The sequence below is a fragment of the Pezoporus wallicus genome, unplaced genomic scaffold (assembly GCF_028554395.1).
Source record: "Pezoporus wallicus isolate ANWC-B61680 ecotype Strahan unplaced genomic scaffold, APGP_CSIRO_Pwel_v1 scaffold_6362, whole genome shotgun sequence".
Lineage (NCBI taxonomy): Eukaryota > Metazoa > Chordata > Aves > Psittaciformes > Psittacidae > Pezoporus > Pezoporus wallicus.
The window spans coordinates 7,965,064-7,989,473 of record NW_026637663.1 but is presented as its reverse complement, the minus strand read 5'-3'; the positions used below and the strand labels follow the sequence as shown (position 1 = coordinate 7,989,473).

The 24,410-nt window shown below is 35.2% G+C and overlaps 1 protein-coding gene across 8 annotated transcripts in view; it reads right to left on the bottom strand.

Moving 5' to 3' along the window:
- Positions 1 to 1,276: 1,276 nt before the first annotated feature.
- The window catches only part of TTC13 (tetratricopeptide repeat domain 13), a 40,670-nt gene continuing 17,536 nt past the window's right edge, over positions 1,277 to 24,410 (bottom strand). For 2 of the 8 annotated variants that reach the window (XM_057406994.1, XM_057407001.1), the window contains 14 exons: positions 22,105 to 22,246; positions 20,527 to 20,701; positions 19,992 to 20,148; positions 18,713 to 18,843; positions 18,251 to 18,383; positions 17,667 to 17,759; positions 13,058 to 13,141; positions 11,789 to 11,873; positions 9,434 to 9,570; positions 8,020 to 8,149; positions 7,242 to 7,321; positions 6,050 to 6,132; positions 4,097 to 4,172; positions 1,277 to 1,427 (listed from right to left, as the gene is read on the bottom strand). In XM_057406994.1, the coding sequence (XP_057262977.1) occupies positions 1,304 to 1,427; positions 4,097 to 4,172; positions 6,050 to 6,132; positions 7,242 to 7,321; positions 8,020 to 8,149; positions 9,434 to 9,570; positions 11,789 to 11,873; positions 13,058 to 13,141; positions 17,667 to 17,759; positions 18,251 to 18,383; positions 18,713 to 18,843; positions 19,992 to 20,148; positions 20,527 to 20,701; positions 22,105 to 22,246 (1,630 nt within the window). In that variant the 3' untranslated portion in view covers positions 1,277 to 1,303. Of the gene's footprint in view, positions 1,428 to 4,096; positions 4,177 to 6,049; positions 6,133 to 7,241; positions 7,322 to 8,019; positions 8,157 to 9,433; positions 9,571 to 11,788; positions 11,874 to 13,057; positions 13,142 to 17,666; positions 17,760 to 18,250; positions 18,384 to 18,712; positions 18,844 to 19,991; positions 20,149 to 20,526; positions 20,702 to 22,104; positions 22,247 to 24,410 lie in introns of all 8 variants that reach the window. The other 6 variants (XM_057406997.1, XM_057406996.1, XM_057406995.1 and 3 more) reach the window with 6 other exon arrangements.

The following is a 24,410-nucleotide window of genomic DNA, read 5'->3' as shown; positions in this document are numbered from 1 at the left end:
GTTTTCTCCTCTCCCTTGGTAAATAATATATTCTTTAGCATATCTCATATTACATAATTAGGCCATATATTTGCAATTGCACAGCAAAGCCCTAACCTCTGGAAAATTGGAAGCAAGCAAAATAAATAGAATATTTGCGTAAAAGCTAACAGTAACAGAATCACAGTTTAGACTATCAATATTAAACAACTTGAAAGCTATGTCTGAAACAGAACAGTTCTGTAGATTTTCTGAAATGCTGATAAACAGTTCTAAAGTCACAAAGCTCAAGCTAAAATGAATATAATTCAGTTAGGACTCACCAGAAATAATATCTTCACTATTACAGTCAAACACTGGTTCATGATACTGTCCATGTTGTTTGAACTGAATTAGCCCTGCCCTACAGGGAAGCCTGCCTTTCCAGAATGCCGCCAGGCCCTTCCAACACAAACAACTCAAGGCGCCTTATAGCTCTCCCAATGTGGTGTCAATCCTTTGGCATCTTCTGCCAGCCACCAGTGGGTACTTGGAACAGGAGGCTGACGTACAGTTGCTGTGTTTCTGACATTTACTCACCAACAGCTTAACTCCAAATATGTCATTTGTTTGTTTTGGTTTCCAAATGATATTTTCCTGAAACTCATTCTTTTCAGCTGACATCTGGTCCTTCGCTGGCCCACATTACATGAAATGCCTGTGTATTTACCAATTGCACATGTATGGTTCATGAGGTTTCCCATGCAGGAGACAGAGATTTTTGGAAAAAAAAAAAAATTAAAAAAAAAAACAAAACACAACAAACACAACAAACCAAAACCAAGCAACCAAAAAGCAAACAACAAAACAACAACGAAAAACAACAACAAAAAAACCCCAAACAAACCCTCCCCCCCCCAAAAAAGAAAGTAAAAATATCACCCAAACAAAAACCCAAGCGGGAAGCAGGTTAGTGGTATTTCCAATGCAGATCACTTTTACCTTAAAAAATAAACAAATAAAAATTCACCTGCAACATGTTCAGATCATAACTGTGATCAAGTTTCTTACTGCTTTTTTGTTTGGTCCCTGAACTGCTGTATTTCTTGTTAGAGTATGTCTCAATACGGGGGGAATCAACTGTTTTACTTCTTTTTTTCCTTCTTAGTATTATTGGTCATAGAAAGATTCCTTTTGTTCTTGTCTTAACTAGTCAAGTAAGCTTAATCTATTAAAAACAAACAAAAAACTCCACAAAAACAAAACCCACAAAACTATTTTGACCACAATTTCCCCTTAAAAATAATTTATGAAGCAGTATCTCTTGGCCTTTTATTCGTATAAATTATACAACAACTATAGTTTTTTTTATACAATGAGACGAGTCTGTATTTAGTACTTCAATCATCCTTCTCAGGGTTGGTAAAGTCTCCGATACTGATGGCAGGCTCTTGTAAGAAGGTGAAATACTGAAAGAGAAGGAAAAAAAAGAAAATTATTTATCTTTTAGTAAGTTTTATGATTTACCTGGAAGTTAACACATTAGCTTATATTTCTCTTCACGGCCTTCTCCAACAAATTTGGGACCTGAAATCAAGAATTTGTTGCCCCCAACCAGCTCTTGCTTCTCGTAACTCTTCATTCCCTATACAGAATGAAAATAATGACTACATAAAAAAGCCTTTGGAAGCGGCAGGAGTTAAAAGCAAAATTTTACTGCTTTAAGTATTCAAGCCTAAGTTACTAACCATTATTACTCTTCTACCACAGACAAATTAGTTGCTCAGGTTAATTACCTCCATATTATTACTTGAAATCCTTTGGGCTATGGTTCTACAGATATTTTTCTCAGCATCAGGCAAACCAGACTGCAGCATTTTCTCCACTCTGGCTCATTCCTCAGCCATTTTACATCTCATTTAAGCCAGAAATACTATCGGTGGGACTATGCTATGAAATGGTCTCAGTTAAAAATAAACTTTGGGTTTGGCACAGCTATTTTTAACACAAATCACTTTTCTGATCAGGTTTGCTATGGATTCCCACAAATTTTAGCAGTACAACTGAGAGGGTCAGATACACATAGGTACAGTTGAAATGGCTTAAACTGACTTTGCTCCCAAGAGCAAAGATATGTCTTAAAACATGATAAAGATATGTCTTAAAACAAACAAATTAAAAATCCACCCATGAACAGAGGATCAAGAAAGAAGTTGAATACATAAATTGGAGATTTACAGTAAAAAAAATTGTAGGAATCATAAATATTTTATATTTCCAAGACTACCAAGTCACAGTATTTGCACGGACTACTTTTAATAAAAACCACAACTTGCTATGCTGTAGTTTAAAAATGTTACTCCTTAATAAATGCTGAATCTGACTGTATTTACATGTAGATTTTTAGCCTGAGTTTTACGAAGATGTCCTTGCATCTTCACAATAGCTTTCTTCATTTAGGAAGGGATTTTAGAGTCTAGTGAAATTCACCAGGCTGAGAAACACTGATATGAAGTTAAACAACACTAATCAGTGTGAGATATTCAGCACTAACAGCAGCTGCAGAGTTCCTTAGGCTCTCAGAACAACTCTGGTTGGACCAGACCTCAGGAGGTCCGTGATCTAACACACTGCTCCAAGAAAGGTCAACAGCAGGGTGTCAGGGCTTTATCCTGTCAGGTCTTGAAATTCAGACCAGGGTGTCAGGGCTTTATCCTGTCAGGTCTTGAAAATCTAAAGGGATGGAGACTGCACAGCCTCTCTGCTCTGCTGCCTACCCTCAGGGTGAAAAGATTATGCTCAGCCTGAACCTCATTTCAACTCATGCATTTTGTCTTTTGCCCTTCCACCAAGCACTGCCCAGCTCCATTTTCTCAACACAGGTATTGCAAAGCTGCTGTTAGGTCAAAGCCTTCTCTAGGCTGAACAAGCCCAACTCACACCAGTTAAGGCTTGTGCTCCAGTGCTCTAACCACCTTGGTGGCTCTCTTCTGAATTTGCTTCAGTTTATCAGTCTTTACTGCTCTGCCCCCAGACCGGATGCAGTATTCTAGGTATGGTCTGAAGTGCTGAGTAGCCTCTATATCTGATTATCCTAACAGCTTTTTACCCATCTAGCTGGCCATTCGTGCAAACCATAATGTGCAGTCTTGGTATGACAGCACAGTGGGAGTCCTTGCTGAAGTAAAAATAAACATCAATTGGGACACACAAGAGTCCCCCAGTCACCTTCTCCTTCATACACCCCAAAATACTTTCCTACAGGACTAACTTCATGACTTTCCCAGGGACCAAACTGACCAGCCTACAGTTTCCCTGGGTCATCCTTCTAGACTTCTTGAAGATGGATGCAAGATTTTCTTTCCTTCAGTCACTACAGATGTCCCCTTATGTGCATAATCTTTCAGAGATTATAGACAGCCTTGTAAGGACACCAACTAGTTCTCTCAGCACCCCTCAAGCATCTTGAGCCTGACCTGAAGCATATCAAAACTGGTTTTGTCTCAGGAGGATTTTTAGATTTTGTACAGGACAAATCAAATGCACCAGATTCATAATATTGGCAAGTAATGAATGTGTTCAGTATTCAAAAATAAATTAATATGAAAATCAAAGTTTTAAAGCAACATACAAAAGTCATGAAGGTATACTAAGTAATGGAATTCCATATATTCAGAACTTCCACCGACTTTGGAAATACTTCACTCTCTAAATCAAAATAGCACTAAAAGGATAAATAAAATACTTTTGATATATAGTTTGAAGAGATGCATAAGAATAGGGGGAAAAAAGTTAATATTTTCTCTTTGCTTTGTTCACTCAATCACCTTATTTGCTAATGATTAAAAAAAATAAAAAAGCAAATTTGACCACTGAAGTAAATGAAAATATTATATTTTTCTCAGAGGATAACACCTAACTGAATGTCTAGACTACTAACCACTATATTCATACTCCAGAAATACACTAATGTGTGTGTAAGTTCAAATCTTGTATCATCAGATCCTAAACAGTTAAAAAAATACACAATCATTTACTCAGCTCATAATTTCTAAGTAACATTTTTTAGTACATTTTAAAATTGAACATATAAAGTACTTCATATTTCCTTGCCCCCCGTCTGAACAGAAAGATTTACCTTTTTAGATTCATCCAGCTCCTTGCTATTTTGCTAAAAGCTTCAGAGCCTGGTGCTGTCATTGCTTCAAAATCAACTAGCTGAAAATGCAATAAAATAGATACAAAGAAATTAATATCTAATGTCTAAATTCTCTAATTTCAGGAAGTTAATCTTCAAATATTCTTAGCATATAAATTCTACTTTAAAAACATTTCCTTCCTTTTATGACAAAACACAGTTATTTTTAAATCTTTTTGACAAGATGTTAATACCCATGAGTCAGTGCCAAAAAATATTGCCCTTTCCTACAATGTCTAAATGAAATGGGAAAATTTCTGATTTCTACATAATATATTATGCAAATTATTGTATCACATGATTGGTATATTTATATTGAACTTTACGGGTACTCTGTATTACTTGTTTCCACAGTGGGCTTTCAGACAAGCTTAACTACATATAGCTAAGAACTCTGCTCGTATCTACAGCTGAAAATAAGTTTTAAGTAAAACAATGTTCAGTCAAAAGCAGCAGTTCCTTAGTACTGTAACATTTAAGCAGACACATCTGTGGTTTAGTGAACTTTGTCTGAAATCAAGGAAGTGTTCTGAAAGCGTGCAACCTACATTCTTGGTAAGACAGGAGTAAGCTTGCTTACTAGTCTGTGCCCAGACTACTTCACCCCTCATCACTCACTAGTTTGGAAGTCAGCATGCATGCCAGGCACTAAAACTCTCTGTGGGCTTGCACAATCAACACTGGAAGCTACAGTGACCATGGCTACTGATTGACCTGCCAGGCAATAACAGGACCCTTCTATGGAATCTAGCCTCCGTCCCACCCCCCCCCCCCCCCCCCCCAAAAAAAAAAAAAAAAAAAAAGAAAATAAAAAATTATATTTATATATCCCAGTTTCATTCAACTGAGGAAAACAACTTCTTCCAGCAGATGAAAGCTTTTCTAAAAAATAGGTTTGTTCCATTTAAGGCACTCTGTTTCAGGTAAATATCTCGAATAATGTTCCCAGAGCTTCCTGTAAGTTGGGAATCCTGCTTTTTAGTAAACCTGAAGCTCTGCTTGCCTGCATGAAACCAGCCAGCAAAATACACTACCCTATAAAGTCTTGAGAAGATGCCTTACAAAATGCACAAAAGTCTTCTACTTTAGCTTAATGGCATACTGGAAAGGAATCTTTCTTGCTACTAAGCAAGTACAATTTGCTCTTAAGAGTTACTACGACTTCATTGTACTGAAAGGACAAACTTCATTGTTCTCAGGACTTTCTACAACAAAAGGGAAAGTTGCTTTTTCTTCAGTTATCCATGCAGGATATTTTCTTAAACAACTTTTATTCTCACTGGAATTTCTTTTTACAATATGTTAAAAAAATGGGGATGCTTTTACTCCTTTCCTGCTAAAAGGATAACACAGCTAATAGACCAATAGTTGAATAAAGGAAACCCTTTATTGAGCAAGATGGTATAATATTCAAGAATAGTAACTTAAAAGCTAGGACTTATTTTCAATTAAGCAGAATACAAGAAATCAAGAGAAGTTGCAAATACATTTTTCCTTAGCAAGCCCTAAATGCTCTGGAAACACATTGAGCGCAAAGACAGAAAATTTCTGCTATGAGCCAGAAGAGTCACTAATTCTACCCAAGTACTCTCAGAACCTTTCTCAAAAAGCAGCTCAGCACACTAGAAACTTCAGTTACAAATCTGTATTTACTGTGGGATATAAAGTGTTACAATTTGACTAACCAGAATTATGCACATGATATCTCTAATCTCACCGCCGTCAGAACAGCAATGAGATTTTCAAAACTCTCTCAGGCTGCAAGACACCACAGCATGCATCTCACCCATCTCCAGTAAACAAGTGTGCAACTCCTATTCATTCTTACAGCTCCTTCCTCATATTTACAAGTATCACTTCCTCCATGCAGGTTGAACCAGTGTATTTTGATACTTGCCTTTCCTTTAGGGATTTTTCCTGATACTTCTTTTCCACTTGCCATCAGTGCCCCCATGATCACTGAATAAGCTATCACACTAAAAAAAAACCAACAAAACCACAGAACAGTAAAAATCTTTCCATAATGCTATTTTAGACTACAAAACAAATATAATATAGTGCTGTTTCATAGAAGGCTAGTAAAAATTACCGTGCTAGTTAATTTATTTTACATGTAAAACCAAGCATGAAACACTTAAAAAGAGAAATCAGTGTTACTTTCCAGCACCACCGGAATGAAGTTATGATCCTATGGAGCAGAAGAGCACTGTATCTACAGTAGTCAGAATCACAGTTTCAGACTTTCAAGCTTTTAAGACTCCGTAGAGCTGAAAACAAAGCAAACCCCTGTTCCCAAGAAGCTTAGCTGTAGCCTGGAAGAGTTTATGAACTCTACTGCAACAGAGACAAGAGGCTCTGTAAAGCTCTTCAGCTACTTAACTTTTTTTAACTTTCAATTTTTTAATTGTGAAATTCAGAATTTAATTTCCACATGCTGCAAGAGAAAGGCAAAACCTGGTTATACAAATGAGGTCTCTGGATTTTTAAAATTTTATTTTCTATCAAACTGTGTTTAATAATGAGCTTAAAGATCTTAAATGCTTTGGGGAACAGATTCATAACAGTCTTAGATATAGCCAGGTTTATCTGTGACATATGGGACTTTATTCTAGGGTTTCATCTGGTGACCCTAACAGCTGCAATAAATTACTAACATAATACTTAAATGTATTTTATTAAAATAAATGATCTCAAAGTATATTTCCTCTTAAATACATGTTTTGGTAAAGCTTTTTGAGTGAAATTACAGTGGAGTAACATAATACGGATTAGGAACCTAAGCATTACAATTTAAAAATGGCACTTTTCATTCTATGAGCAATAGTCTATAAATACAGACTCCCCATCATTTTAAATATACATGCAGCTATGAAAAATTGCCATCAGCAATTACCAAACAGCTTTTAAAACAGTACTAAGTCAGTACTTACTGTCATGGCAGCACAAAATGAGAGACTGAGTGACACACCGCTCAATCAAGGCTCTTTTAGCTTTTTAATATTAAGAAATATAATGATACTGCAACACATGGATATTTGACAGTGTGCATTCAAGATTAACAGACATGATAAAGACAATCACTAACCTAGATCCTCTTGAAAGTGGCATTAAGTTATAGAAGTAATAAACTAATGACAGGATCAAGTTGCAAACAGCATCTACTTCCTAAGCAACAGAAAAAAAAATAAATGAATTAAAGATAATTTAATATTCAGATAACACCACATAAAGGAACACATATTGGAAAGTCTTACAGTACTGTAATTACTTTTTTTAAACCATTTCAAATGTGAAAAATCTCAAGCTGGGAAGTTGAAGCCTGATTAACCCATGTTTAAACAAATTATTCTGTTAGATCTTTAAAATTTAGGTGAAACAGTTCATCTATGCAGTATAAAAGGATGAAAAATGGAAAGCACAAGCTCAAATACAGTCAGATCATCACTGCAATACAAATCAACACAAATATAATTCCAGTGTTTCTCATGAATTTGTACTACTTCTCATATTACATGTAGCCACCATGAGCCAAATCCTAAACAGTGCTTATAAGGATGATGAAACAGTGAACACACAGGAAAACAAAGAAAATAAGGGTGAAGGAAGAGGGGGAAGGAACACTCTGTGATACTGAGACCTTGTCTAGACTCTTACTGCAGCAAAGCATTGCAAATCTTACAGTAACAGATAGAATTATGACAACTTCTTCTGCTATATGCCATAATTGGGTTTAAGCAAGCAGTCAATTTTACTGCTTATGATCTCTGTCAAAAATTATTAGAACAGGAACTGTTAAAGAGAAGGTATAAAAACATGACAGAATTTTATCAGGGAATTCATCATTTCCATTAAAAGAGCCTTACCCCCAGCTCTGCAGACAGAATTTTTCCTTTCGCCGTTAGATCCTTATATAGCGCATCTATTTCTGCATGATACAGCTGTGTTCTCTCTTCTGTTGTTTGAGTTTCTACTGAAAATAATATGTTCCCCACTCTATCAAGTGGATGAAACAAAAAAAGAAGGTAAGAATTTTTTTCTAACAGATGCATAGCCTAATATCCAGGGTAAGTTACAAACATGCTGCAGTTAAATACCACACCATAAACTTTTTCCTATGATTTCTCCTCTAGAAGATTATGTGCATTATCCCCCTTTTTAAAGAAAAAAAATAAATCCCTGAATTACAAACATTTTATGACCTTGTAAATTGTCTAAGAGAACTCATGAAGATTTCTGTCTAATCACAGATGAAGTATTACCATTGAAGAATACCTGAGGAGCGTTAGTGTTTCACTTAAAGTGTACGTAAAAAGAAAAAATACAAAAATTTAAAATATCTTCATGGCATTGAGATTTTTGTATAGAATGTAATGTGTAGTTTTGTTAACTTTAAAATTACCAAAATGAAATTGTTTTTGCATAAAAGCATAGTTACAAATTATGGATCAAAACTGACTCACTGCTACACAACAAAGTTTGTGCAGAACAAAGTTAAACAGTGTTACTGACACCAAAATATTTTTCCCAAAACTTTGAGGCCATAGATTTAATGCCATTTCACTGCATATAGGCATATCATTCAGTATATAAAATTAAAACCCAAGAGATAATGTCAACATTTTAGAGAGCAGTTTGGCTTCCATGCAACTCACTGAAAGCACACAAGTTCTGGGAAAAATTCCAATGCATAGAATTTTAAATCACATAAACCAAAGGTTTTAGTAGTAGGACAGAGCTTCTGAACTTCAGATTAATGCTCAGTCTTTAGGAAGGAGCCAGGATCCACGAAGTGAGAAATTTACTACCTCACCCAGAGAGTGTCCCAAAGCCCCCTGTTGGTATCCTTTTACATACAGGTACTATTGAAATAGAAGACAGCCTGTCTCTTCCACTCTTAGAACACAGAAATTCCCATTCCATTCAAGACTTTGAAGTCACTATAATCATAAGGTCTCACAAAAAGAAACGCATTTTGATATGAATAAAGACTTAGACTTTTGAGATCTTTCCTTTTTAGGTATTTTATAGTTTAAGATAAATAACAAGGTCTCCCTCCACTTTTATGCTGTAAATTAGAGAATCATCTCAACAAGGCCTACTCCACCAATGTTATCCATATTCCCTCTTTGTTAGGGAACACAACAGGAAACAGAACTCCTCAAATGAACAATTTTTTCTATTTATTTACAGAAATACCATGAGTGAGAAACAGACCCTACTTTATGCAAGTAAAAATGGCATCTGAGAAGATTAACACTTCATCATTAGTTAATGTACCTGAACCCTTGAAAATAGCAAACATACTTATCTCCTGTTATTGTAATTGTGAATCCATCATATTCTTTCCCTTGATCCTTGAGGCTAGGGACTTTTGTATTCACAGTAAACCCATCTCTTGTTTTACTGTTAAACTGCTTTCAAAAGAAAAAAACTGATATTAGAGTGAAGAAAGACAGACTGCCTAGCTATTGTTTTGAAATCCTTAAAATACATACAGTAGAAATGACAAACTGAGGGAACAGGATAAAGAGTTACTGTGAACTATGTTATTTCATTTATCCTTTTTTTCCTACTGAAATCATAAATATTTAATGAGGCATATTGACATTCAACTTTATAACTATATAGCAAACATAAAGGAGCACTGTTTATGAGAAACAACTATGCAAAGCAGTTCGAGTTGTGCAGATTCTTCCCCAGCTTGCAGGTTGAGAGTAACCTTTTGGCGTAACAATGTAAATGAAAAAGCAGGAATTTGACAGCCTGTTTTATGTTTATACTAGTTTAAGTGTGGACTCCAGAACACAGCTCTCTGCAACAATTTCTTAAGTATGATCCAGTTTAAATTAATGTTCCTTCCTCATTAAAAGGAAAAATATCACAAAGTTTTAGAATTTCACAAAGTTACATTATCTAAAATTGTAATACTGTAGCCAGAGTTGTATAAACCAGGCAAAACTGTATTTAACTAAAGCCAAAAGCTCAGCTTTTGACATACATTCCCCAGCTACCTGAATAACCCAACTACATCAATATTAGCAGACATTAATTTTATACAGACATTATTAATGATTATAATGCAATAGTGTTGAATGAATTACTTGAGTGATTATTTATTTTAAGATAGCACTTGTTTTGTTTAAAGAGAATCTGCATTTATTTTAAAGAAACAAAACTAAAAGCCTCTAATGAGGGACAGCATTCCATTTCAATACAATTCGTAATGGGATACAGGAGATTCAAACCAGAGCAAAATGTACAGGTTATGAAAACCAGGAAGAACATTTGCTGCCAGTTGAAACATTTGTTTTGAATTAAGTCATGTATAGCCCACTCTGTTTATACATTTTCACCATTCTCTTGGAGCAATCTGTATTTTTACCTCTACTAGTAACATGTTTTCTGACCTACAATTCAACAGTAGCCATATTAGGTGCTTTCCAGGTCTTCTGTGTCAGTAGGGAACACTTAATTGTCTATCCATCCCAACATCTATGACCTCTTCATCACAAGGTTTTACTTAAGTTCAGTTAGTATCCACCTGACTTCATCTTTCCAGGCAAAGAACAAGACAGTAATTTAAGAATTGCTTCCAAAATTATGATACGTTCTTTGAAGACACTTATATTTGTAATACATACTAAAAGAAACCCATATAAAAATACAGTGCTTGAGTCATATAGCTGCCGTACAGATGCCTATAGGGCACAAGTGAGTGAGCACTACTACCATAAACAAATCCAAACCCAGACAGCCTATTAGCAGTAACAGCCATATATCTTCAAAGTGCTCCTTCTATGGCAATCTGTCAGCTTTGCTTAGATATAAAAATGCAGTGTGGACACAGCTGACAGGGGGAAAAGCAATGAATTTGTCTCTATTTAGCCATGCTTCTTCCCAAATGTTACCCTATTCTAACTAAACTCCACTCCAATCCTTTAAAAGAAATACTTTGTAACAGGTTTCCCCAAGCCCAAAAACATAGACACTACTCCTTCCAGTTTAATGCACAGGAGTGGGGAAAGACCTTTTACTTAAACCCAGCTAAAGCCTTATTACTTGAGATAAGAATATAAATAAAGAAGAAAACCTGCACATTTCCCTGCTCCTACTCTGACAGACCTCCAAAGCACAAGAACATAAACCAAGATTTCATTTCAGATTAGCTATCAGTCACCAAGGGCAACTACTCCTCTGCTTCCCCCTACCAGCCCTACCGCATACTAACCTGTACCAATAAACCTAAAGAGAGCTTCCACGTTCCTAATCTCTCACACATCTTCCTCTTTTTCCTTCACACTGTGCAGGCATATTGTGATACCATTATGGTGGATCTGACCACAAACTCTCCCAGTTGATAAGGCTAGCTTTAAAGAATTACATTCAATATTTGGTCTTCCCATCATTTCTTTACCAATTCACAATTAGGCCAAGCGTTTCAAATACACATCACACATCTGCATATATCAAAAGGGAAGATCATATTCCACACATGCAGATTTGAAATAACTTTCGTGTTTCTAGTTATTCATTCTAAGTTTATAACACAATGGTGGTATTCTGAGGAACTGGACATCTCTCAGAACACATTTCATTAATTTTTTCATGTTTTCAAGTTTTACTTTAATTTACCTTCATTATGGGAAGAAGATCTTCTACTTTATGTACTTTTTCCAAAGCTTCTCGAACTTCTAATAGTCCTTTTGGATTATTAGCTCTGGAAAAAAGTTAAATATGGAATGGCAATGGTTGAACACATGTAGCGTTTCTGAAAAGAAGTAATTTCATCCTATATCAGCTCATCTTATTTTTCAGCTTAACTGTCAAAATTTATGCATCTGTGTAGCCTCAAAGGTAATACTACAGATGCAGGCACAGCTGGACTGCGAAGAAACCTACTGAACTAGTGCTTTAATATCAACTAATTACTGTACACCCAGATTTTAAGAACAGAATTATTTTAAGTACAGCACAAATTGCTCTGGTTTAAAGTCAAATGCTGCTGGCTCACTATGAACAGATTTTCTCCCAGTAGACAACAGACTTCCCAGTAGTACAGAACTTGCATATCTTTAGGAACTATCTTAAATTTTACAAAACTTAAATGGTTTCAATTGTTCTAAGGATTTTCTGTACTTTCATTGTTTGATATTCAAGCAGCATAATGAGATTGAGAAACAGAACTCAGTATTTAATAAAAGTTACCAGACCAAAGAAAAATGAGAGTTTAAAGCTAAAAGGAGTTTCTTAATTTTTAATGTCATCAGAACAGTGTCACCACAAACGAACCGTAGGTGGCAAAACCATTTTACTCATAAAAAAATACTGAAAGTTTGAAACATACATTAACATCAATTTTCAGGTTACCTTTAGTCATATTTTTTCATTCACAATTCTAAAACTGTCTTCTGTTTCAGGACAAAGCCTACCAACTTATCTATGCAGCAGGTGGCAAAGATTCTCTATTCCTTTAAAACCACTTGTCAGACACCAGTTTCAATTAAAATTATCTTTTTTTTTTCTCATTTAATAAACTAATCTCAATACGCAGAGAAATTGTATTCTATTCTATTAAAGAGAAAACCCAAGATCTTTAATAAATCATGTTTTAGAAAGACCTGAAACCCACTCATGAGGATTGTGGGCACAAATTCAATACCATTATTAGTTTCTAGGTATACTGTAACTCACAATGTTTTTTCCTATTGAAGCTACTTTATGTGGCAATGAATAGAATTTTGCATTTCCAATAGGAAATAAGATAATTATAGATATCAAGAAAATAGAATTTACTAAAAAGAACATATCCCTCAGACTTTCTAAAAGGAATATTATGTCAATTTCAAATCAGAATTACCAGGGAATGAAGCAGGAAAAAAAAAAAAGATATCAGTAATTTACCCATGATAAACAAGGATCCTATCTTTGATAAAATGAAGAATTTTCTCAAAATATTCCAGGTACCGCATGTTAATGACCTGTCCCCTACAAAGAAAATAAAAGGTTTTTTGAAGTCTTATTTTTCAACCCCCCATTCCAGGGCTAAGACACAAATATTTCCCACAAATATTTGACAGCATTTTATCCACAGATGCTTTGTAAATTAAGGGAATGAACCTGAGGTTTGTCTGAAGTGGTGAATTGTCCATCCCCAATTTTGAATATAGAATCCATAGCAAACATAGCAAAGCTCATGTATGATTAGTGTCATTGTTCTCTGATAAACTACATTCCACAGATATTTACTCATTTTCAGCCCTTGTCCAGTAAATCTATAGGATAACTCTCAACTTGTATACGGATACAACCTTTCTTAAACAATTATTTACACTCATAGATGCTGCATAACAAGGAGAGAATTCTTAATCTGCCCATGAATTTACTTCTAGAAACAACAATCTCTAGTTTACATACTTGCCTATATGCTGACCTCCTCTGACAGCCCACACACATTTTATTTTATTCACCTACATTCATCTGTACTGAAGTAATACTGAAGTATATACTGTCTGTATGTACTGTCTGTATGAAGTCTATACTGAAGTATATTGCTTTGACTCCTAACAGTTACAAGCAGTAACTGTTAAACAAGAACATCAAAAAGGTGTTGTTTTTTTCTCTGGACTACTAAGGAAAAAAAAAAAAAAAAGAACAACATTGAAAATTTGATAGAAACCTGCTAGGATTATAACCACTCAGAGGAAAAATTACATACCATTATTGCATTTGTAGGAGTCCTTCCTCTTCTCCCAGTCTACAAAACAAGATTTTATAAAGCAAACGTTATCGCTCTCTGAGGAAGCAAAACCACTGTCAATCACAGGAAAGTGTGTACAACTCTGTTTTTCCCCCATTCTAAGTGATTTTTGGCAGCTTAAGTCCCTGTCTCATGTCTCACTTGGTCTCACAATTCAACAGGCCTAGTCTCTGAATAATGGCAGAATCAGTCTTTAAAAACTGAACAGAAATGGAGCACCTATATATATCTGCACATCAGAAAGGGAGGTAGGGAAAGTGGAAAGATGAAGACAAATCTATACACATAACTTGCCCTTGTTGTACGTCCCATCATTTTCCATCTGTATTAAAAAAAATAATCTGTACAACAGGCAGAAGTATGTCAGTATAAGGAACTGTATTTTCCTGGCATCTCAGAAAAATACATCCAAACCAGACTTATCATTCTGCAAGGCCATCCAGAAACAGTCGTACTGAGAAAAGACTAGGTGGGTGGTCAGAAGTGATCTGTGTTTATTCCTACTCTTTCTCCTTGTTTAATAAACACTATCACCAAGGATTCAAAAGGAGCAGTGTTCAAGAGAGTGTCTTAATTTTCTTATAAAGATATTGAGTATATCACTAATGTTTAGCCTTGTTTTGCCTATGAAATAACTTCAACTTTCAAAAATATTTTCTCTACTTTAAATGAAACTTGGCAGCTTTTATCATTTGAGCCAGAAAGGAGATAACCTGAAGTAACACTTGTCTATAGACAAATGAAGTAGTGACAGCTGACATATATACTTGCATCTTCAGACTGCTAAGATCCGGAAGCCTAACAAACACTGTGAAGTGCAAGATGTTTTTTACACACCTTTAACAAAAGGCCCCCAAATTGACTCAAAACAAACAAAAATTTTTTTGTTTCCTGCTGCTTTCTACACATTTTGCCACTCTGAAAAAGAATTTTTAATTCAGCAGTCACTGAATGCTAGTGCCTCCATGCCAAGATTTTGACAAAAATCACTGAACAATAATGGGTTTCAAATGCAAAGAATTCTGAGTGAAGAAAAAGGTTATGTTAATAGATATCTACTCTAAATTTTTTGCACACAGGAAATACTGGTGTACAATATAGACTAAACAAAACCTAGAGACAGCCTGAGCTCAGCATGACTTGATCTGTTACAAATACACCCAACTGCTGTTTTTACACTTCTTATTTGGCTGAACAGCTTATATCTTGGTATATTTAATAACCATGAAAGCTGCCATTTTTCAGCCTAAATAATTTATTATTACACCTGATTTTCAGGTAGCTGTCATACAGAAAGAATTCAGCCTTAGTCATACAGTTATGAGAATAACTTTCAAATAATAAGCCAAATAGAAAGCAATGTATGTCTTCCCAAAAAACAGTCAAAAGATCATAAAGTGATCTGAATTATCAGCAAAAAGGTGTTAGCTGTGTAGCCTATTAATATCTTCAAATCACCATCCATTTCACAGTTGAGTAATGAAGGAGATCATACAGATCTGTATAAACCATTAAGATTAAATTGCCATTCAGAAATCATAATGGACTAGAACATGTTTCAAAAGTAATTAAAAAGAAACCAAACACAAACAAAACTACTACCACTTAATATATTATTTCTTTTACCCCTAGCCCTATGTGAAATTATTGTGAGGCAATCCAAAAGGAGAAACAAATCACTACAGAAAGCTGACCAATGAAAGCAGTGATTACTTGGGATGCAGAATGATCAAAGTATAGGTTTCTGGAATCAAAAAGGATGCAAACACCACCCAGTACTAAATTGTGATCAACTCCTAAGGCAGTGGTATTTAGGCTGCTCCAAATCTATTCTTCCTTCAAGAAAATCAGTTATTTTAAGAGAACCTCTACCTAGCCATCAAAAAAGCACAACTGAAATGCTGATGAGAGCCCCAGAAGTCAAGGCTGAGCCAAAACCAAAAAAGGTTCGAATGGGATTCACTGTAGGCCTACCATTCGGAATGATTGTGAAGCTTGTTTCAGATTTCTATGAAATCACCAAAACATCTCAGAGAGTAAATCATGAGTTTTGATAGCATTCTCTGATGAGAAGAAAACAAGTGAAGTACTTTGGCCAATGAAAAACAGAGGTGCTGACAAGAGAAATCCTGTACAGGGACATATTTCCCCAGATGCTATTTTTAGCATGGCAATTAGTTGCTGTTACTTGAATGCCTTTCTGCCAGCAGTTACCTAGAAATTAAGCTTTTAATCTGCCATTTAAAATAAAACCAGGAAGAAACAGATGAAGTATAGAATGCATCCTCATCTCAAAGTACAGATGGTTGTGGTTTCTGCTGCATAGAATCATAGAATAGTTAGGGTTGGAAAGGACCTTAAGATCATCTAGTTCCAAACCCCCTGCCATGGGCAGGGACACCTCACACTAAACTATCTCACCCAAGGCTCTGTCCAATCTGACCTTGAACACTGCCAGGGATGGAGCATTCACAACTTTCCTGGACAACCCATTCCAGTGCCTCACCACCCTTACAGTAAAGAATTTCTTCCTTATATCCAATCTAAATTTCCCCTGTCTCAGTTTTAACCCATTACCCCTTGTCCTATCACTACAGTCCCTAACGAATAGTCCATCCCCAGCATCCCTATAGCATCATACATGTGAAAAGAAAAAAATGCAGCAACAAAGATGGACACAGCTTGGAGCCCAAATGTAACACTTGGCTTGGGGGATGACAAAAGCCTGAGCATAAGATTGTTCAAGAAGCAGCACATCCTGCAAAGCAACTACTGATCTGCATTGGAGTTTAATGCTGAATTGCACCCACTCCCTAAAGTGGATGTTGCTAGGGTCCAGCAAAGTGGAAGAGCGTGGACAAAGTATTAGCCTCTGTATGTGAGCATCAGAACATCACCGGTTTTCTCAGCCTGAAATAATTCTTAAGAAAGCTTTGCTTCCTTTATCCTTTTTTCCTCGACAGCTTTTCAAAGAAAGAAAGAAAGAGATACAAAAACAGAATGACAGATCAAAGATTTAATAATTCCCCAAGGGAGGATGTGAAGAAGGCAAATAACATGAATGCTGGCTACATATTTACTTACACAAACACACTCTGCTCCTGTGATTGACAGTGATGTTGCCACATTGAGTCTCTCATACTTCTACCACTCCCTGGGAGGTAGCACTGTCATGACTACAATACTGAGTCTTGCAGCATGGGAGAAGATGGAACGTACAACAGTGGTTGAATCTTTTAAAATTTACCTTTGTTTGAAAGTGCAACTGTCACCTTTCACAGGTTACTTGTTTTGTCTTTTCTGCTTTTACTTTGGCCTGGTTTGAAAACAATTAAAGGAACTATGTTTTTCCTTTCTACTATAAATTAGTATTGAAGCTAGTAAAATAGCACTGTGTCATTACTGCTGCCACTATCTTTGAGAAGCATATTTGAAACATTACAACTATGATCAACTTAATTTTTATAGGTGATGTGGGAATTAAAAGCTGCACGTAAAATTGCGTAAAATCCTAGTTACATCTTGCTATAACTCAGTCATACAATTGAAAGTCAGGAAAAAGGAGAAATGTCATAAGGAAAATCTGAGGAGCACAAACCCCAAATGTTCCATTAGAAAATATAAAATAAATATTAAAGCAAACCAGTAAGCACATATACATCTGATACTCTAATACACTGTTTTGTGAACAGTTGGTAAGTTTTGGTACAATCCCTTTGTGTGTGGGGAAGCTGTTTTGTAAAACTCTCCTACCTGATTAAGTTAATGTGATTATTGAAGCCTCTGCTAAGGCTTCGGGCAGGCATTTGGTCCAACCAAAGCACAGGCTGGTCAGGGTCAGCTATCCTACAAAGACAAAAGACATGAATTTGCATACATTTCACTCCATGTAGTATTTTTAACCAAGCTTTGTTCACACACAGCCTAATTTTAGGCTAAAGCTAGAATTCAGAGATCACAAAAAAGAACATTTTATTGAAACACATGTACGATTTTCATAAGAAAAGCAACAACTCGTATGCATTTTATGTTACTGGAGTTTGAAACTACTTGTATTTGTTAGCCTAAACTGCAACGTATTGAACAGCTTTTCACAGCTTTGACTTGACCAGAAAATGCTATTCCCAATTCTTTCCCTCTTTTAAAAAACAAGAGGAATTGAGTATTTTCAGAAGGGCACTTCTGTACTTAAATCTTCCTTCTCCTTTATCAGAAGGCTTTCTAGTTAGAGCAGCAGCAAGCACTTTCTCATCTGGACTTCAGCCCTTTGGTTAACTGAAGTATGCATCAGTATTACAACTGACATAAGGCTTGTTCTCTCTTTTCCCCCTCATTACCTTCTCCATTTCACAGCAATATCAAACATATCTCTCCACTGCATCAGTCTGGTTTTCCCATTCATCCGAACTTTCGAGTTTGCCCAAGTCCGCTGCACAGCTTGCATTACTTCTAGAGTGGCCAATCCCATTGCTGGGGGTGCGGAAGGAGGATAGAGGGACAAATAACAGAAAACGGATTATAGCCAAACACTTGAATTGCTACACATATGAAAACTGAAATAGGAAAGTGATGTATTTATAGGAAAAGAATTGCCAACATCAATAGAATCTGGGTGATTATGATTTCCAGTCACCAATTAGGACAAGAAACTGCTGCCATAGGGATTATTTTCATTTTAAACTTTTTATCTGATTTGAAAAGAACAGAATAAAATTAATTTGCAGACAGCAAAGGTATAACATTAAATTATCACCACATTGTTTGGGGGTTGGTTTGTTGTTTTTTTTTTTTCATTATACCTCTATGTATTCTTTTATTTGGAAGAAATCCTGGTGTCTCATACTGCATCATGGAACCCAGATGATCAGCTACACATATGAGTTCTTGCACATCAGGCTTATAGCTTTCAAAATTCTGAAATAACACATCTCTTATAGAGGAGAAAAATATGCATCAGACAAAAATTGGCACAAAAGTCCTGAAAGTTGTAAAACACAGATTTGTCTGTCTAATAATCAACACCATTTGTGTGAGAAATATTTAAAGGCAGTATAAAGAACACTCATTCCTCCTCCCACCCCACTGAACCTACACAGCACATGGCAGCTACATTCAATATCTCAACTGAAATTCTGGTCTTACTGAATTCAATAGCAGATCTTTTTACTGTCTGTCTGAAGCCAGGCCACTGTCACAACCAGTATCTCACCTTCAGACTTGCTCATTATAAGTGATACTAAATAAAGTTCACAGATAATACAGTAACCTTCAATGTTACACTCACCATGAGGAACTTAAACACTAAGTAAAAAAGAGTATGCACAGAAACCAGAGCCCTTATTCTGTAACTCCTGTAATTCTGTAAAAGCTTCTTGTGCTAAAAAGTTGGATTCTATTCCATACACTCAAAAGCCATAAATTTTTAAGTTGGCAATTTTATTTTTTACACAGATAGAGTGACTACATTAAAATATATCTAGAAACCAGACTACACCAGGAGAAATTGCTATCTTTCCTTTAGCTACATATTTTTGAAGCCTATTCTTATAAATCCCACCTTTGTTGACTGAAATCACCCTCCATCTAAAATACTCATTATCCGAGTTACTCCAGAGTATACTTTTTCCCATTGAAATGCACCTAACATTAAAAAAAATTAAGTATTTAGGAAATTACACCTATAACAAAATAAAAATGTAACACGCAACAAGAAACTAATAAAGGTGCTACATAAAGCTACACTGAGAATCTCAAACTTATCAATTCCTTAACATTAATTACAAGAAAAGAAACAGAATATTTACTCAGTAAGGTCACAGAATATGAAACATTTTGTGGATGTTATTGATAATGTGAAGACAGAAGTGAAGAAAATAATCTTAAGTTTCATTCTTCCTTGTTTATGAGCTAAACTAACTCCAACCCCTATGATTTTGAAAAGGATTTACACACTGAGTGTACACTTTCATATAGCATTAAACATTTATCAATTATAATGCACTTCAGAATAGCACTTTTAAAAGTTAAACTGAAAAAAATGTTTGGAGTAGGCTTTAAAAAACCCAAAACAAAACTCACTTTATGTGTGGCTGTAACCCTGGCTGTTCTTCATAATTTTCTATGAGAAAAGGAAGATTTTTAGCCCAGTGGTCCTTGAAATTTCCAGGAAGATCTATATCGGTATTGTATTCTGAAAGAGGGGTATCCAAATGCGCATGCAAGTATCTAGAATACTCTGTAGGAAAGAAATAAATACTGTTTGCATAATAAGCCTATTTATGTACTTACATAAAAACAAAACCCAAATCATATCTTTGACAACTATCCAACATGACTTTAATAAGTAATTACTCTTTGATAATTTAATTTTGCTATTAGCTAATTTCCAAGATAGAAATTAGTCTATTTCTTTTCCATTTGTGGTCCTAGCTTTTAACTGCACGAACAAACAGGAATCAATGTATGTTTTTTTAAAGAGACATACTAAACAATGCTCATGAGAATGTATGATGGTTTCCTTAAAATGGTGTAACTACAAGCATGCTTGCACTTTCAGAGTTCTTGAAGGATTTCAGAAAATTGAAATAATAAAAGAAAAACAATTCCAACTTACCTCGAAGGTATTTCACTTTCAGATATTCTGGGCTGGCCTTCTGACCTGGTAGTGGATCATTTAACATAACTTTAGTCTGAGCTTTTATGCCTTCATAAAACTGTCCCATTGCAACATGGCTGAGACCTTTCATGTACTGGCATACTTCATTGTATGGTTCTAGCTGTAAACATCTCTAGGAGATTAAAAGAGCAAAACACTCATAAATCAAGACAGAACAAATATCTTCAAATAAACTAACCTGTTTGGTCGGAAGACTGCATAAGAACATTTACTGATTATTAAGATCAATTATTGCCAGTACAACTATGCTTTGGATCATACTCTCGTTGATACGAAAATAGATCATGTTTGCTCTAACTACAAATCATAGAATCATAGAATCGTTAGGGTTGGAAAGGACCTTAAGATCATCTAGTTCCAACCTCCCTGCCATGGGCAGGGACACCTTACGCTAAATCATATCACCCAAGGCCTCATCCAACCTGGTCTTGAACATGTTTTCACATTAGTTGAATAAACATACTCCTGACAGTAACTGTAACAAGTAATTTCTGGCTGGTTCAACACACATATTCTGCCATTTCTTTCATCCATATATCTTCACTAGGTCATGCATTACACTGTGTTAGTCAACTATTTATGTTAAACACATAGCAAATTCATATTTATCATTCAAAAATTAATGCTGTGATTCTTTCAGCAATTACATGTCTTTAGAAGAGGCTCTCCACCTTAGAAGTTCAAATATCTTTTCAATTACACCAGTATCTACAAACTGTGTTACAGAAGGTGAATATGCAATAATGCGCATAAAGCATTCTCCTTGGGATAAGCACACGCTCATTCAGAAAGGGATGTAGTGGTTTCTGCACCTTATTTCATTCCTTGTTTTAATAATACAGACATATGATTAACACAGGTCTACAAAATGAGGTGGTTATTTAATGCCAATGAAAAGAGGCCAGATTTTGTTTACCTACAAAAACACACACATTTTTACAAGCTCAATGCATCACAACATATTCTGAGTTTTTCAAAACAAAGAAAATAGAAAAAATAGATAAGTACTGGAACTCTGTATGCTTACTTTAAGCTTAAAATTACAAAGACTACAGTCCTTCTTCCATCAGATACAAAAAAAGCTTTAGATTTCAACTGAAATATTAGCAAAACCACAATTACCAGTTTAACAGAAACAAACAAACTCAAAAAACCAAAAAACACAACAAACGCAAATAAACAACAAAACATGGATAAAGCAATTCAAACAGCTTGCTTGTAAAAATTCATAAAACAGAAGAAGTATCTTAGTTTTAGGAAAATTCCATTCTTAATTAAAAACTACAAGTTTTTGTAAATCTTTTAAGACAGACTTCACAAAAATAATTAATTTTAGTTCAAATGCTAACAGAATCCTAGAATGGTTATGGGTTGGAAGAGACCTTAAAGATCATCTAGTTCCAACCCCCCTGCATTCAGAATGAAAAATTTTACCAATTATCCCTTTTATTGCACTTATTGGATACTAGTTCTTGTTAAAGCAGTTTAATTTTGTGTTTACTTAGGGCTGCTTACCTTAAAGTTCTTTAGTGCTTCATCTAAGCTACCATGATGATAAAGCATCATTCCTTTGAGTTGCAATGTCTGAACATGGTTTTGGTTTAAGAGCAAAGCCTTCTGGAAGCTCTCTGTAGCAGCATCGAAGTTGCCAAGTTCTCTAGGCGATGCCGTAAAGTGGAAAGTGAAGAATACAGAAGGCAATGGTGATAATGAAATTACGTGTTAAAAGTTGGTTTCATGTGTCCAAAGAGGGTATTATTAAAGAAGAACACAGTTGTAATGGAAAATTTCTTTAACAAAAGCAGTAACTCTGCAACTGTTCTTTAGTGGTAATAACAGAACAGCTGCACAGTTTTTCAATCCCAGAAATGCGTACTCCGAAATACAACCCAAGACCACAAATCTCCTCATCAGACAAAACATAAAAACACATACCAATGGTATTTCTTCAGGAATTAGAAAAAACAAAGCTTCCACAGAAGTGGAAGTTCTTGGAAAACATTATTTGTGACAGGTCTTTTGAACTCATTAATATAAACATGTTTTTAAAAACATACTAACTATTTCAATGCTGAATAAGAAGAAAGCATATAGTATTCAAAAGCTGAAACTAACTAAAAATGTATTGACTGAAATTACTCCATGAGCAGGACAGCTTTCAGGAAAAATAGCCCCAGAGAAATTACAAGGAAAAAAAATTAAAATAGAAATAGTACACAATTTTTCTTCTTTTTTTTTTATCCAGTACATTGGTTTTTAAGTTTAAGATCATGAAATTCTTTCCATATCAAATTAAACAAATCCAATCAAGAGCAATGCTAGAAAAAACAAACAAGATTTATTAGTTATAAATACATTTGCCAAAAAGGATTTTTAGACAAAACAGCAATTAACCACAGCTCTTTAGTTTCAAATAAATGCACAAACACTGAAGTCACTAGATTTGAAACAGCAACTAATAAGTAAAATGCTGTAACTCATGCTGTACAGAAGAATAAATCAGACTAAGAACTGTCAACTTCCACTATAAAAAGAATTCTTTAAAAGGTATTTTTAAGCATTGTATTTGAAACTTATTTGATGCAGAAGAAAGCGAGCAAGCATGAACTTAAAATATGAGATTTTAGAAGGAAGGAGTAATTTGACAGCTGAAGTTAACAGTGCCCTGGAGAAATGGGATTATTATTTCTGCTTGTTTTAAGACCTGAGTGTTCAGGGGAAAGTGATTCAGACTTACAGATGGTCACTAGTAACAGTGTCCTCAATTATTAAACAATATTCAATTCATCTTCTAGCTTCCTCTGACTGCTGAGCATTTAGAAGTGTCAACAGTAATTGTGCTTTGCAAATAAAGTACTTAAAAAAAACAGAGGTGGATTTCTTTACATTCCTTCCCCTATTACTTCCTGAGGATCAGCAAACTTCTGGAGGCAGAGGACAAGAGGGAAGAAAAGCCACACATTTAAGCTGATTAGGAATCCTCTGGCTTCGTGACTTTTGCTCTGTACCACAACAGTGCAACGCAAAATTAGACATTTTTTAAGGCTTGTTTTTTTAGTCTCCTTCAAAATAAAGCTTCTTCAGATTAAGGTTTCTTGAGCACAGGGTAGAGCAACTGATCAGCTAGAGAGGCAGTCCCACATCCAAACATAAAACAAAAAATTTAAAGCATGTATGCATTCATTGGAAACACATGGCAACTGCTCATCCTCCAGGCTAAATTACTTACTATTATTTAGCACCTTGAAAGCACTTACATGCCACAGTAACAAGTATCTCAGAAAAACTCATGAAGAAATCAGTTACTCTACATTGAGTTCAGAATTCAGATACTGTAAGGCACAAGTCCACAAAGCAAGAAAAATAAATTAAAAAAAAATAATTGACACTGTCTTCAGTGAATATGCTGAGGAAACAAAGCCTGAAGAAAAAGTGCACATGATCATGCAATGCTTGCACACCAACTCTATTTAACTTAACCCCTGCTATACAAAAGCCATTTATAGTGCAGCAGCATCTATGGACGTAGTTCAGTGCTTTCCAAAGCTAAAAATGTAAAACAAGGATTAAAAAGCTGACAAGACACAGCAGGTTGGGGAAATACAAAGGGCAGAGATATGCAGTTGCTGACTATGTTACGTTCTTGTCCTTACATAAAAACTATATGTAGTTTTCTCCCGAGTGGTTATCTGCAGACCCCCTTTAAAGTAATACATTTTATTCAACCATAAATTATTTATATATATGTAAAAGAAGAAAAAACTGACTAGTTACCTTACTAAAAAGGAATTGACTTTATTTTTATCTGATCAATAGCTAAG